Below are 14,277 nucleotides of genomic sequence, written 5' to 3' on the forward strand. Positions count from 1 at the left end.
CTCCTGCTCCGGGGCAAGGGAGGCCCAACTTTGGCAGAGACAGACACCCGGTAACTTCCGTTTGTTTGCTGGATTTTCGAGGATGTCCTCAGGACGGGCATACCCCTCTGTGTGATTTTATGAGGAGCCCAGGGAGTCTCTCCTCCCACAGCCACAGTGGCCTCCACCTCAGGTGAGAGGGCGTCCCCTCCTAATTGGCAGGATTGGCCACACTGCGATATTCACATCCCCACACAATGCCACGGGCCCCTGCACCCAGACAGGGAGGGGAAAAAGAGAGAAATTAACAGGCGGGTGAGAGCTCGCCTCATAGTATATTTGTAAGAAAATTAAAGATTTGCTCTTCAGATGTTGGGGGCCATGCTCTTACCAGACAGCTGGCAAATGGGAGAGATTGGAAATGATAGAATAGATCAAATTATTTAAATGAGAAAAATAAATTCACACACAGCCTAGCCGCTGCCCGGTGACAGATCCGCTTATTTATCTACTGTATCGGCACCGCTTTGTCTCTGTCAAAAAGGTCATTAAACTCGCCTAACTGCGTAACGATTCGCAGCCTCCTGCTCCAGCCTCGCTCCACAGCCCTTCCCTTCCCTCGACACCCAGCGCCACTTGAAAAAAAATTTATTATTGCTAATAAACAACGTTGTTTTTCTTTTTAACCCCTTTAGCTTGTTCCCCCACGGATCCTACTCCGTCCCACGACAAATTAGTTTCTCTTTATTCTTTCTTAGGAGAATGAGAGAGGGAGCACCACCCCCTCCTGCACAGTTCCGGGAGAGGGCTGAGAGGGAGCGGGTCCGGCGCACATGCCCCCCCATATCTGCGGGGTGAGCGGTCTTCCTCCTCCGCAGCCCCGGGACTGGCGCACCGTCAAGTCCAGCTTCCCACAGTAGGGGGTCTGGCTTGGGCTCTCCCACCTCTACCAACTGCCGAAGCTCCCCTGGCCCAGCGTAGACAATTCTCTGAATTCTGCCTCTCCGAACCCCCAGCCCCAACTCTGCTTCCAGGAGGGTTGGGGTTGGGGAGGGAAGCCAGTTCCCGGGTCAATCTCCCGCCGCCGCCGCCGTCCAGCCAGCGCCCGCCGCGTGGGAGCCGCGAGGCCAGACTCCGCAGACGGCGGGCTCCCGGTCTCGCTGCTCCGGCGGGCGCGTCTCCTCCAGCTGGTCCGGCCGCTGGGCTGCCGCCGTTTCCCAGCTCGCGGTGCCAGCTCTCGCGCTCCACGCCTGTCTCCCGGGCTCGGTGCCCTCGCAGTCGAAGGGACTGGGGCCGGCGGGGCGGATGGGGACGTCTGGGAAGCGAGGAGAGTCCTCGTTCCCCGGACGTCCCCCCACACTGGGGCCAGGGACCCCTTCCCCGCTCCCAGCGCAGGTGTGAGCGCGCGAGTGTGTGCCTCGGCGGGTGTGAATGTGAAGTGTGTGTGCGCGGGGGAGTGCGCGGAGGGAGCGCGGGCGGCGGGCGGCGCGGGAGGCGGGAGGCAGGGCGCGGGGGAGGGGGTTGGGAGGGAGAGTGTGCGCGCGTGCAACTCCACTCCGGGGCTTTGTGCGAGCCCGGGCGATAGCATCCGCGGCGGCTGGAGGAGGAGCGGCCGGAGACGCGTGCAGCCAGCCCGCCAGCGCCCGGCAGCCGGGGCAGGTGGGAGCCCGCGCGCGAGCCGAGCCGACGCGAGTCGGAGCCGGAGCCGAGTCCGAGCAGAGCCGGGGCGGAGCCCAGGAGCTTCGCTCGCGGGCAGCTCGTGGGCTGCAGCCAGGCGGGGCGGGCGCCGGCGGGGCGGCCCCCCAGTAAGATGTGCGCCGCGCCGCGGGGCGCCCCCTACTCGCAGCGGCGCTCGGGAGCCGGGCGGCTGGGCCAGGCGGCGCCTTCGGGGCTGCTGCGCGCCCGCGCCTAGAGCTGCCGCCCCAGGGAGCCCGCCACGGCCGCGCCCCGGGCACGCTCGGCGGCTCCCAACGATGACCGCTCCCTGGCGGCGCCTCCGGAGTCTGGTTTGGGAATACTGGGCCGGGCTCCTCGTGTGCGCCTTCTGGATCCCGGACTCGCGCGGGATGCCCCACGTCATCCGGATCGGTAAGGGCTCCCTGGAGCCGGGGGTCAACGTGCGCCCGGGCGGGGGCGGGAATGGGGGGCCTCCGAACGCGTTCCTGAGAGATTTTCCTAACCTCTCTCCGGGCTGCTGAGCCGGAGACCACCAGGAGCTCGTCCCTGTGAGGACAAAGTTCCAGAGTCGGGGTCGCAGGCCTTACTTATTGGGGAGGAGGCCGCCGGGCCGCAGCGGCGAGGGGCCCTTGGCGCGCTCCTGGGAGGTCAGACCTGGCAGAGTGTGGCGAAGGTTTCCAGTGCAATCCCGAGTCGCGGGCGCATTTCGCGGCGACTGCCAGCATGAACCGCAGCCTACCGAGTTCTGCGATCTGGCTTCTCCGCAGAGTGGGGACCCTGGGGAAGGCGCCAACTTCTCTCCTCTGCTCACCTCACTCCCCGCGGACCCCTCGTCCCCACCTCGGGCATAGCTCGAGTGGCTGCGGCGAGGTCGCAGGGCACAGATTCGCATGACGAGGACAGCCGGTCTTCTCTCCCGGTGATCGCCCTTGGCCTCAGTGGCACCGGTTCAGCCCCGTGCAAATGGGGCGGGGGTAGGGGCAGCAGGCCCGTTGCAGCTGGTCCCTGGGGCCAAGGCCTCCCTCCGCCCGGGACAGCGCAGGTAGAGGGAAGGGACCACGGAGGCCGGCCAGCGCGGCCCGGGCGGGCGGCCCAGGGACGCCAGCGGTTTTTAAAGTTAGCCCAAATTCCTCCGCAGCTGGCGGCGACTGGAGGGGCTGCGCGCGGCTTTCCGAGGCTCCGGCTTTTCCGCGTCTCTTCTCGCCCAAGACTCTTACTCCGGGCTTTAACTTTGTTGTGGCCGCCCAAGGCACCCTGCGGGCCTGAGCGCTGCGCGTGTCCCGGGCCGGCGACCGGCAGGGCTGGGCCTGGCTGGGCTACGACGGAGCCTGCATCACCAAGGGCCCTGCGCCCGCCGCCAGGCCGGAGACCTGGGCCGCCTGGGTTCACTCGGCGCCAGCACCAGCGCCTGGCAGGAGGCGAGCCAGACTCCGCCGAGCCAGGGCCACCCTCCTCCTCTGCAGCTCTTCTCCAGGGCGGACCTTGGGCCATCAGCGGCGTGAAAGAGGTGCCGGAACCGGTGTCGGGCTTGGTTTCCGTACTTCAGATTTTCCTAGGAGGCGGTCAGAAACCCAGCGGGTGGGTCTGCTCCAGGGCGGCCGCCCGGGGACCGGGCCCACTTGAACTCCTGTCTGGATGGGGCAGAGCACAGTCCTCGGCTCTGCCCACGCTGAGATCTTTCGGTCCATGCCCAGGACCCTGGCAGGCAAACACCGGCAGGCACCGGAGGCAGATGAGGCCAGGCACGGGAGGGGACTCTGGGGACAGCCCTTATGGTCAGACTTAACCCTTTGCAGCCCAGGCTGCTCCTGACAACCGAAATGTCTTCTATCTCTGTGCCTTTGCCTGCCCCGAGCCCAACTTGGCACCATTCCAGGGGCAGGAAACCCCCCACCCCCCGCCAGTAACAGACCAGCGCTTCCTTTATTCTCTGTCTCCTCCCCTCTGCTTTTTTGGGGGCCTGCGTCGTAGAGTGTCCTTGGGGAAAAAGGTGGGGAGACTGAGTAGATGCTATCTGCCCATGGCACGGATTGCAGCTCCCTCTTCCTTGGTCGTTCCTCCACAGGGGTGGGGTGGGTGTGCTCCCTGCCCAGCCTCAGGAACGGAAGTCTTTGGAGGCCCAGAAAGACAGGCTACGGTGAGGGCAGCCTCAGAGGGATAAGCTGGGAAGGCGCAGGATGATGTATCCTTACTGTGAAATTGAATGGGTTAGGGAATTCCTCCCAGCCCTTAGGAAGAGCATCCCCAAGCCTACCCGCCCTTTCTTGGGTTCAGCGTGTAATAATGCAATTAACGGATGGCAGAGCCCTCCTCTCTTCTAATCTTCTTCGTATTAAGCCCCAGGATTAATTAGCGTGTCAGCCCAGGCCATTTATATCCAAGAGCCCTGCCCCATTTGATTCTCAGCCCATGGACTGGGGTGTTGTGCCTGCGCCAAACGTGACCGCCAGAGCTGTGCCAGTTTGGGCGGAGGATGGGAGGACTCTGAGGTTTCTGGGCTTCTCTGGAGCCTCCTGGGGAGCCGAGCTTCTGTCCTTCTGAGCCCCTGCTCGAACCCCAGCTGGAGCCAGGGAGCTACAGTGGACATGGACAGAAAGAGCGAGAGCGAGAGAGAGAGAATGAGAATATCATGCTAAAACCCAAACACACCGCCTTGGCTGGGCCGGGTGCCATCTCCCTTTTCCCATCTCTGCCATCCCTGGGATCTCAGGGCTCTGGCTGGGGCTATAAGAATTGAGGCCCTCTGGAGTGTGCTAGGTGCTTCTGGTTCTCAAGACTGGCGCCTCAGCCGGCTGAGCTTGGAGCTGAATCCTTCTCCAGCAGCCAGGCGTTGCCGAATATCAGCCCTGAGAGGGCTTTCCTGCAGGTGTGAGAGGGGCTGTCTGGGCTGGGGAGCATCGTACCCGCCCCCTCTCTTTGTGCCTCTTTTGGGGGCTGAAATTTCCTCTTAGACAAGGAGATGGATAGCTCAGCAGTGTGACAGAGTGTTCAAACAATCCGTCTTGAATAGATGAATTGCATTGCTCCGTCTTTTTGTAATTGTGTCTATCAGAAGGAGAGGTCAAGGCATTGATTGCTTGGATGGTTTGCAAGTAACAAAAGAGAGTGAGGGAGAGAGCAAGGGAGAGAGAATAATTGGATTGTAGTCTGCGGGAAAAAATGATCATTGATTATTTTATGTGAATATGTGGAAGATGTATTCTGTGTATGATTATCAAATGTTGTTCATTGAAGGTTTTCAAGGCATATTGTTTGGCATTTTATTATTATTATTATCGTTATTATTGTTTGGATGAATCCCAGTCTTAACTCTTGGAAGGCAGTTTAATGCATAGATCCTCTCAGCCAAACAGGCTTGAGTGACCTCCTGCGGGGACCTGAATTTCCAGGTGGCCTGACCCCAAAGCTGTAGTGGAGGGGCTGCTGGACTTGGAGCCAGGAGGTCTGGTTTTCTGCTGCATCTGCCACCAGTTTGTTGGGCCATTTTCATCAAATCACACCTCTCTCTGGAACCCCAGGCCTCAGTTTCTCCATCTGTAAACTATTTGGTTGGCCTTAATGGTTGGTATGTTCTGTGGTTTCAAAGTTCCCTTTAGTGCAGCCTGGTGGGCACTGTTATGCTACTGTAGGTTTCATGGTTAGGTCTCCCCTCATGTTACGGGCATATGTAGGATTGAGGGCCAGCCTGGAATTTGAAAAGGGAACTAGACAGTGGTGGCAGCAGCTGGGGAAGCCTGGCCAGCTCTTCTGTGTGTTGAGGAGCTGAAGTGGTTGGTGGCGATCTCCAGCCAGCCAGTGGGGAGGTTTGAAGCCAAATGACTGCAGAGACATAAAACAGGTGTGTGGGGGGTGGGGGAGGGAAGGGTTGGCCCAGCTCTGGACTCTGAGCATCTACAGATAGAGCAGAACTGAGCTGCAAGGTCCTGAGTTTCGTGAATGTACAGGGGCCCAGCAAGCAACAGCGCCGATCCCTGGGGAGAGACGCCCCCTCCCTCAGAGTTCCCAAACCGGCCCCATCTGTAACTCTTCTGATCGGTTCACCCAAATTATCCTAAACATTCATCTCTTGAGTTTGGGAGCCGCTGTGTGTAAAACAATGAGAAATTTCTTGCAGTGACTAGTGATGCGCTGAAACGTCGCTGCCTTGTAGAAGCAGACAGCCGCTGAATGAAGATCAATAGGGCTTTCCCCCCTGGAAGTAAATAGCTTCAGACAAGACCTGGGAGTGGCCCACGGGGCCTTAGAGATCACTAACTTGAGAAATTTCTACCTCCACTTTTCAGCCCAGCTGCTGCTGTCAGCCCCAGCTTTCCTGCTTCTCAACTGGAGTTTAATTTTTTTTCCTGATGCCTGCCTCGCATTGCGCTAAACAGTCTTTTGACGTCAGGATGACCTAGGGTCTTTAGAGATGGTTTATGCAAGGTGAGCCAGGCACCCTGGCCTCACTAGGCTCTTTCAAGGTCACCTGCATCCTCCTGTAGCCGGCAGGATGGCTGACCCCAGAAGTCCAGCTCATGTGTTGTTTTGAAAGGGCTTTGTGGGGTGGCTCTTTATCCCCAACCCCTCCAGGAATGCAAGCTGCCTAGCTGCTTTTAGGACCCTTTGTAGGGCCTGTGAGCCTTCCTGAATCCCCACGCTCCCACAGGTACTCTGTCCCTGCTCCAGGAAACAGTCCCCTCCATGGGGGAAGAAGCACAGATGTCCCCATGGGCTGTGGAACTACCCCTCCTCTTGAGAGAAGTATAAGGCCATATGCAGCACAGACTACAGGCCTGCTTGGTGAAAGGGTTTCTTTTAGCAGGAGACCTGTTTGATCTCAGTGACTGGGACTGTGTTTCTGGTCTGCTGAGGTGGCGCCTCCTCTACCTGCCACAGCAGCTTCCCCTGTGTCTTCCTCCCGCAGCAGCCTGGCTTCCCTTGCTTGCTCAGAACCTTCCAGAGGGAACTGAGAAAGCGGATGCTTCACTCCACTGGGCAGCACACAGAGGAACTAGGGGGGCTCCGCACTCCCTGCCTGGCAACAGAGAGGACCGATGTTGCAGGAGCAGGGCCCTTGTTGAGGCTAGCACCCAGCAGGCACTCGCTTGTCCTCCAGAGGCCGGTTGTGATAGGGCTGCAGCTCTGGGAAGACAGATGCACCAAGGACCTGCCTGGTATGGAAATAGAGCTGATGCAGATGGGGCTGGCGTCCTGGCCCTGGGCTTGATTCCTGGAGTTGCTCTTCTCCCAGGTGCTGATTCTCCAGCAGCAGCACCAGAGGGCAGTGTGCCTGTGCTGAGACGGCCACCGCAGTGTCTTCTGTCTGGGGCCCCACCTGGGTCTGGAGCAAAATCAGAATAATGAAACAACAATGACAACAGCAATACGATGGCACCAATTTATTGTGCAATTATTAGCCACTAAGCACTGTGCCAAATGCTTTTCAAACAATGACTCATAGTGTGAGTAAATAGTAAGTGCTCAATAAATGGAGCCATAGGGTTTTTCTCTTCATATTGGGTAGCCTTCACGACCTACAGCCATTATCCCATTTTATGGGTGAAGGAACTAAGCTTGGTGAAGTCACTTGCCCAAGATCACACAGCCAGTGAATGGTAGAAATGGGATAAGAAGTATGGTCTGCCTGCCTCTGGATCCTGTGCTTTTAGCTGGCTGTGCCGTCTGGAGATGGCAAGAAACGATTTTTAAAGGGGCTGAATGCAGTGCCCCTACCCCCACTCCCTGTTCTGTTTGCTGAGTGAGGTCTCACTGGCTGGGCTGTGTTGGTCCTGCTCTGAGAGGATGGCCATCTAGACTCTACCATGCTGAATTCCACCAGTACTAGTTTTCAGTGTCAGACTGGCCTTGCTGATGAGCTGTGTGGCAGATTTGCCGCCTCCAGGGCACAGGTGTGGATGGCCTTTCCCAGCCTTCCCACCAACACACATCCTTCCACTTACTACATCCCACATTGTCCTGGCTTCTGGAATCTGCTCGAGGCTTTAATCTAAGCCCTAAATAAAGGACGGATTCACCCTTGGGTGAGGCCAGTTCACCTACAGGGATCCCACTGTTCTGGGGTCTGTAGTCTACATGTCCCCATTGGAACGACCAGGCTGTCCTCAAAGACATTGTCAAAGCCTTGAGGAAGCCCAAGGGCCTCATGTCTGTGTCTCCTTCACCCCTCATCCTCCTCACCCAGTGATCTGGAAAGAGAAGGTGATTGGAGAATTAGCTGTCTTTGTTATTCCTTCCTTCCCTCGCTTTCCTTTTCCTTCCTCAGTCCTGTTCCTTCTTGCCAACATCCCTTCAAGGCTAATAGGTTTTATGGTCGTTTTATTTTTAAGCAAGAGTCACATCCTGACTTTCTAAATACGGCCTGCTGCCGCTGGGTCCTGGAATATGTGTTGCTGTGTCACAGACACTGTGGTTTGGGTGCGGGGACCCGGATGCGAGAGCCTTCCTAATCCACCATTCCATCTACAAGAGCAAAGGCAAAGGCAAACCCAGACTTACCCTTCTCTGTCTGTGGTGTTCCTTCTCCCAGGGGGACAGGGGAGCCTGGGATAATGGTGGCTGCCAGGCACTGAGCTGTTCTGGAAGTAGGGGGAAGATGCACTGCCCAAAGTCACTACAAAGGTGACAGATTTGGGACAGGCATGGTCAGAAGGGTTATGTTACTTTCTAGGGCCTCCATTTCCCCGTCTGTAAAATGGGGATGATACTGCCCATTGGGTTAAGTAGGTGTGCTGTCTTTTCAAAAAAGCTTACATGCTGTCCACAGTTGAGCATTTCTTTTTGCCCTTGGAGGAGTCTGTGCACAGGGCTGGGAGTAGGGTGATGCTACGGAGGCCTCCAAGGAGCCAACTCTAAGGAGGCCCTCAAATGAGGACCCCTTTGCTTGCATGACTGACCATGAGAGTGGGCGCCTCCTTAAATCCTGGCCCTGGCCCAGCATCTGAATTTGCTTCTGGAGTATGCTTTTCTTCCCACTTCTCTTTGTGCTCCAGAGACAAATCCTAATTGAGCATGATTTGGAGAGATGGGACCAAATTGAGGGCCAGGAGACTGGGTTTGAGGACAACAGGTTGTTCAGATTTTCTTTTGTCTCTCATAGCCATGTTTCATAGCAGCCATGCCCCCAGAGCCCTCTGCCCTTCCTTTCTTTGTTTTATTTCCTTTGGAAATCACCTCCAGGGTCCACACTGCCTCTCCTTCTTCACAGCTCAGCTGCCCAGGTCCTTCACCTTGCTTCCTTTGACCTTTACACCTTGTTTACTAATTGTATTGACCTTGGCCGTGGTTATCTGGGGGCGAGTTGGTGTCTAGGCTTTCTCTAATGCATGTGTGTCGTGCCTCCCTGACTAGACAAGGAGCTTCTCAAGGGTGTCTCAGGCCATCTTTCCCCCATCACTTCCAAGAAGCAGAATGATTTTTTTGGAGTCAATAATATATTTCATTGATTCTAAGATGGGATTTTTTTTTTCACATTTTCATATCTCTGACATCAACTCGTGTCTCACATGTCATGTCTAAGTTTACTTGCAGAATTTTTTCTTTCTTGGCACTCTAAGAAAGAATGGCATGTCTTGGGTCTGATGAAATGTGGTGGATCTATTTTTGAACATGAGTCCAATGTGTACTTGCTGTGTGACCTTGGGGAAGTCACCGCACCTCTGAGCTTCCATTTCCTCATCTATAAAATAGAAGTATTAACGTTAGGTTGAACCATGTGCAGCTGTTGTTGACCTACAGAAATCTTGTGGTTGACCCTTACAGTACTGTCTGCATAGGGTTGTTGTGAGGATTAAAGGAGATAAGGTATGTAAAGCTCTTTGCATACTGCCTGAAGCTTAATAAATTTTAGGAGAAAAAAAGAGGGTTCCCCAAGGGTGGGGCCACATCTCCACTGACTCTGAGCTCTGAGGCTGTCTGCATCTCGTGTGCCCTTGGCTTTGTGCTAACCCCTAGTGCTCCATACTCCTTGCAGCCTCGTACATGGCATCTGCCCATTGCTCACATACCCATGGGCCCTGCACTGGAGTTGGTGGGCCTAGCAGTCTGTACCAGTTACCCGCTGTGCTAGAGAACAGGAGAGGTACCCTTCCTTGGATGCTCCTAATGTCAGCTCCCAGACACTGCCTGGCCCATTATTTTGCAGCATTTTGATTAAAATGCATTTCGCCTATGTTCAGAGCTGGGAAGACCCTGATTATGGGATGTTCTTAAGGGGCTGGTCCAGAGAGTCTTGATCAGCCCTTCTCAGATGGGGAGTACCATCTCGCCTCCTGGGCAGGCCACTGGAGACTAGACAGGGTCTGAGGCTGGAGGCCCTAGGGGATAGACACTTTGGCTCTCCTAGGAGACACCAGGTAATGAGGACAGAGGCAAAAGGCAGGGAGGAGAGAGTCCCCATGGTGATCGTACAGATTGGAGATAATGAGATGGAGTGAGGTCCAGGGGGAGTGGTGGCTACAACTCCAAATCCTTTGGTGCCATGCTGAATGGTAGTTAAGGATAGCAGGGAGGGGAATAGCAGCAAGAAGTAGCTAAGATTCTGGTTTGTGTTAAGAGGGTTCCAATCCATAGGAGACGATTAAGTCTTGAGCTATTAAAGGGACTGATGCAGACAGGCTGCTGATGGAAGGGGGTTTATAGAGTTCTCAGAACAACTGCAGGGATGAGCTCTTTAAATATGGGAATGAGGGAGACTTCTGCAAAGCCTTTCTGCATCTGCTTTGCAGAACTGAAATATGCTATTCCAAAAAGCTGCCCAATTGGGCGGAAAAGCAGGAGCAGGGAGCCAAGGACTTTCCAGGGCTCCAGGCATCACATTTCCTGTCTATGGTGAAGAATCAAATAATCTAGGCTGAAAAGAACCCCAGGGGTCATTCTAGGCCTCTAGTTCTCAAATGTTAGCATGTGCCAGAATCACCCAAAGCACTCATTAAGATGCAGATTGCTGGGCCCCATCCACAGAGCTTCTGATTCCGTGGGTCTGGGGTGAGGCCTGAGTGCTTGCCTTTTAAACAGGTTCCCAGATCATGATGATGCTGCTCATCTGGGAGCCACACTTTGAGAATTGCTGTTCCAGGTCAGTGGAGGACCCCACTACATACAGGTGGACGGCCAGTCTCCGATTGAATGCCGCCTGCAATGGGAGCTCACCAATTTTAGGCCCCACCCATTCTTTACTGCAGATGTTTTGCCCATGCTAATCTTTGTTGCAAATTTTCCTCTAAAAGGCTAACATGTGTCTCCCTGTAGTTCCAGGATGGCAATCTAACTGGGGTCTGAGTGTAGGTTTGAAATTCCTCTGTCTGAGTTTCAACTCTTGATCCCTTCCCTCCTGGCTGTGTGACTTTGGGTAAGTCACTTACTTTCTCTAAGTCTAGATTTCCTTATCTGTAAAATCAGGATAATAGCAGATTTCACCTCATGGGATTATAGTGAGAATTAACATGCCTGGCACAAACGAATCTCTCAGTACATTTAGCTCTCAGTCTAATCTTGAGGATAAGCTCATAGATTCTAGGATCTAACAGCCTGACTTTGAAGGCTGCCTCCCTGACTTCCCACCTGTCTAATCTTGAGCAAACTATTTTTTTTTTTTTTTTGAGATGGAGTCTTGCTCTGTTGCCCAGGCTGGAGTGCAGTGGCATGATCTCGGCTCACTGCAACCTCCACCGCCCAGATTCCAGGTTCAAGCAATTCTCCTGCCTCAGCCTCCTGAGTAGCTGGCACTACAGGCATCCGCTACTGCGCCCGGCTAATTTTTCTATTTTTAGTAGACATGGGGTTTCACCATATTGGCCAGCCTGGTCTCTAACTCCTGACCTTGTGATCTCCCCTCTTCAGCCTCCCAAGAGCAAAGTATTTAATATCTCAAAATAATAATGATAATAATAGTTGTACTTGCCTCACAGCGTTTTTGTAAGGACTGAATGAGTTAATGCATGTGAAGTGCTTAGAACACAGCCATGGTAAGCACTCAGTAAATGTTGTCTATTACTCCTACTATTATGATCTCCCTGCCCACTGACTGTGGCTTGAGTTTGTTCCCTGTCCTACACTAGAGCTCTGCAGAAACACGAAGACATTTATTTCTTCAGACTAAAGAGGCTTAATTCCTCCAGCATGGTGTCAAGAGCTGACCACAGTGCTACTTATTTATTGAAACCAGTAAGACCATCACCTCCTCAGGTCTCAGCTTTGGTGTCTGGTTGTACAACACCAGACTGTTTCAGGCTTTTTAGCAGCCATTGCAGTCTGTTGATTCATCCTAAGCTGGTGGTCTCATGAGATCATGAGGTCTTTTCCACAATTATTGCCGCTGATCTGTAACTTTTCTAATCCTCCCTTTGGCAGTTGATCTTTTGAGCCTAAAGGCAGAACCTATCATTTATCCCCAAGTAAGTTCCATCATTGAACCTTCAGGCAGTTATTCTTACTCATTGTTTCTGGACCACCAGGGCCTATTACCATGTCTCCATGCTTGGAAAGCAGGTATGGATTACACCCTCTTCTTCTAACCCCTGCCTCCCTCCTGGGGTCTGTGGTAGAGGGGTTAAGTGGTTATTAGCCTATAGTATGATTGGGATTGGGAATCACTGTTCTGAAGCGTGAAGCTTTTGGGGATTCCCATTCTGATGTCTCGCATGCTTCATGCCATCTGAGCCTGGGATAAACATATCCTCCTTCCCTTCGGCCAGGTCTGCCATAAACACATTAAGCAGGAAATGAGCAATGTCTGATGGCTTTATTCAAATGGTCTTGGATCCACTATCCTACACTTTAATGAGCTTCAGAATTCCACTGGCTTCCTTATGCCCTCAGGCCCTTTATGATCTGCCATGGTTGGCATCTCTGGACTCATGGACTGTCCCTCCTTGCTTCACCCTCTGTGATCCACTGCATTGAACATCTAAGTCCCCAGAAGGCACTGTGCTTTCCCCCACACTCTGGGCCTCTGCACTGTCTTTCTTTTTTCTTTTCTTTTTCTTTTTTGTTTTTTTGAGACAGAGTCTCACTCTGTTGCTTAGGTTGGAGTGCAATGGTGTGATCTCGGCTCACCACAACCTCTGCCTCCCGGTTCAAGCAATTCTCCTGCCTCAGCCTCCCAAGTAGCTGGGACTACAGGTGCATGCCACCACACCCAGATAATTTTTGTATTTTTAGTAGAGATAGGGTTTCACTATGTTGGCCAGGCTGGTCTCAAACTCCTGACCTCATGATCCGCCCACCTTGGCCTCCCAAATGCACTGTGCCTGGCCTGCACTCCATTTCTTTCTTCCTTTCTTCCTTTCTTCCTTTCTTTCTTTCTTTCTTTCTTTTTTGAGACAGAATCTCGCTCTGTTGCCCAGGCTGGAGTGCAGTGGCCGGATCTCAGCTCACTGCAAGCTCTGCCTCCCGGGTTTACACCATTCTCCTGCCTCAGCCTCCCGAGTAGCTGGGACTACATGCGCCTGCCACCTCGCCGGCTAGTTTTTTGTATTTTTTTAGTAGAGACGGGGTTTCACCATGTTAGCCAGGATGGTCTCAATCTCCTGACCTCGTGATCCGCCCGTCTCTGCCTCCCAAAGTGCTGGGATTACAGGCTTGAGCCACCGCACCCGGCCTGCACTCCATTTCTTTCTGGCTAACTTCTACTCATACTAAGGTTTCAGTGAACATGTCTTTTCCTCCAGGAAGCATTTCTCAACCTCCATCCCCTTCTGAGTCCCACAGCACCCTCTACTTTTCCTGTTGTAGCACTTGCTGTATTGGTAATTCTTAGTTACTTTAGAGATAAGTGCTGTACTGGCATGGGCCATAGCCAGGTTGTTTACCACTTAAGTATCCAGTGCTTCTAGCACAGTGCGGGACTCTTAGTAGATAATTAATAAATATTTGTGGAATAAATGAATGCAATGATGAATATGGTCATTTGAATATAAGTCCCCCTAACTGCCCTGGCATGCAGCTCAACACTTTTTCCATTTTGTCAATGAGGATTTTATGAAGGATGTTGTTAGTTTCTTCAACGAAGTCAAGGTTCTCATGCTATCTGTGGTGGTCTTCTGACACACCAGTTCTGCAACTTTTTCTGTGCCAGGACCTTTTAGATTTATTCTACTGGGCAGAGCTAGAATATTTGGGGGAGTGAGCCTTTCTTTTTCAAGCCTAGGATTGGACTTTACATTAATTGTCTTATTCCTATCATGATGATTTTCTTGAGAGAGACAAGCTGTCTTCTTTAAAGAAGAGACTAGAGGAGAGACCACAGTCCTCCTGCCTTTTCTGACCTCAGCCCTCTCTCCTTCCCACTTGCCACTCAGCATCTCGGCTGCTCTTTCTGGGAGCTGAACCAAGGAAGAGAACCTCTGCTGTGCTGTTGTTAATAGGCTGAGCACTCAGGACAGCTGTCAAGCAGAACTGTGGCTGGGCCATTGCTCTGCTGCCCATCATAGGTCAGGTCTCTCCTTTTTCTGTCTTTACCACATCACTGGCTCCTGCAAGGATATGTAGACAACTGGTCTACATGACAGCTTGGTGTAAAGTAGAGGTGTTGACAGTTAACCTGGAGATTCAGGCTGTATAGACAGTCAACTGAGGCCCGTTAGCCCTGGGAATATATGCATCATCTACATCAGGTTCTGGGGA

At 53.5% G+C, this 14,277-nt stretch overlaps 1 protein-coding gene across 1 annotated transcript in view; it reads left to right on the forward strand.

Annotated features, from left to right (window-relative positions):
* Window positions 1–1,644: 1,644 nt before the first annotated feature.
* Window positions 1,645–14,277, forward strand: part of GRIK3 (glutamate ionotropic receptor kainate type subunit 3) — a 183,109-nt gene continuing 170,476 nt past the window's right edge. Inside the window, exon 1 of the mRNA XM_023196489.1 lies at window positions 1,645–2,067. Coding sequence (XP_023052257.1) covers window positions 1,953–2,067 — 115 coding nt within the window. The 5' untranslated portion in view covers window positions 1,645–1,952. The remainder of the gene's footprint in view (window positions 2,068–14,277) is intronic.

The sequence above is a fragment of the Piliocolobus tephrosceles genome, chromosome 1, assembly GCF_002776525.5.
Source record: "Piliocolobus tephrosceles isolate RC106 chromosome 1, ASM277652v3, whole genome shotgun sequence".
Classification (NCBI taxonomy): Eukaryota; Metazoa; Chordata; class Mammalia; order Primates; family Cercopithecidae; genus Piliocolobus; species Piliocolobus tephrosceles.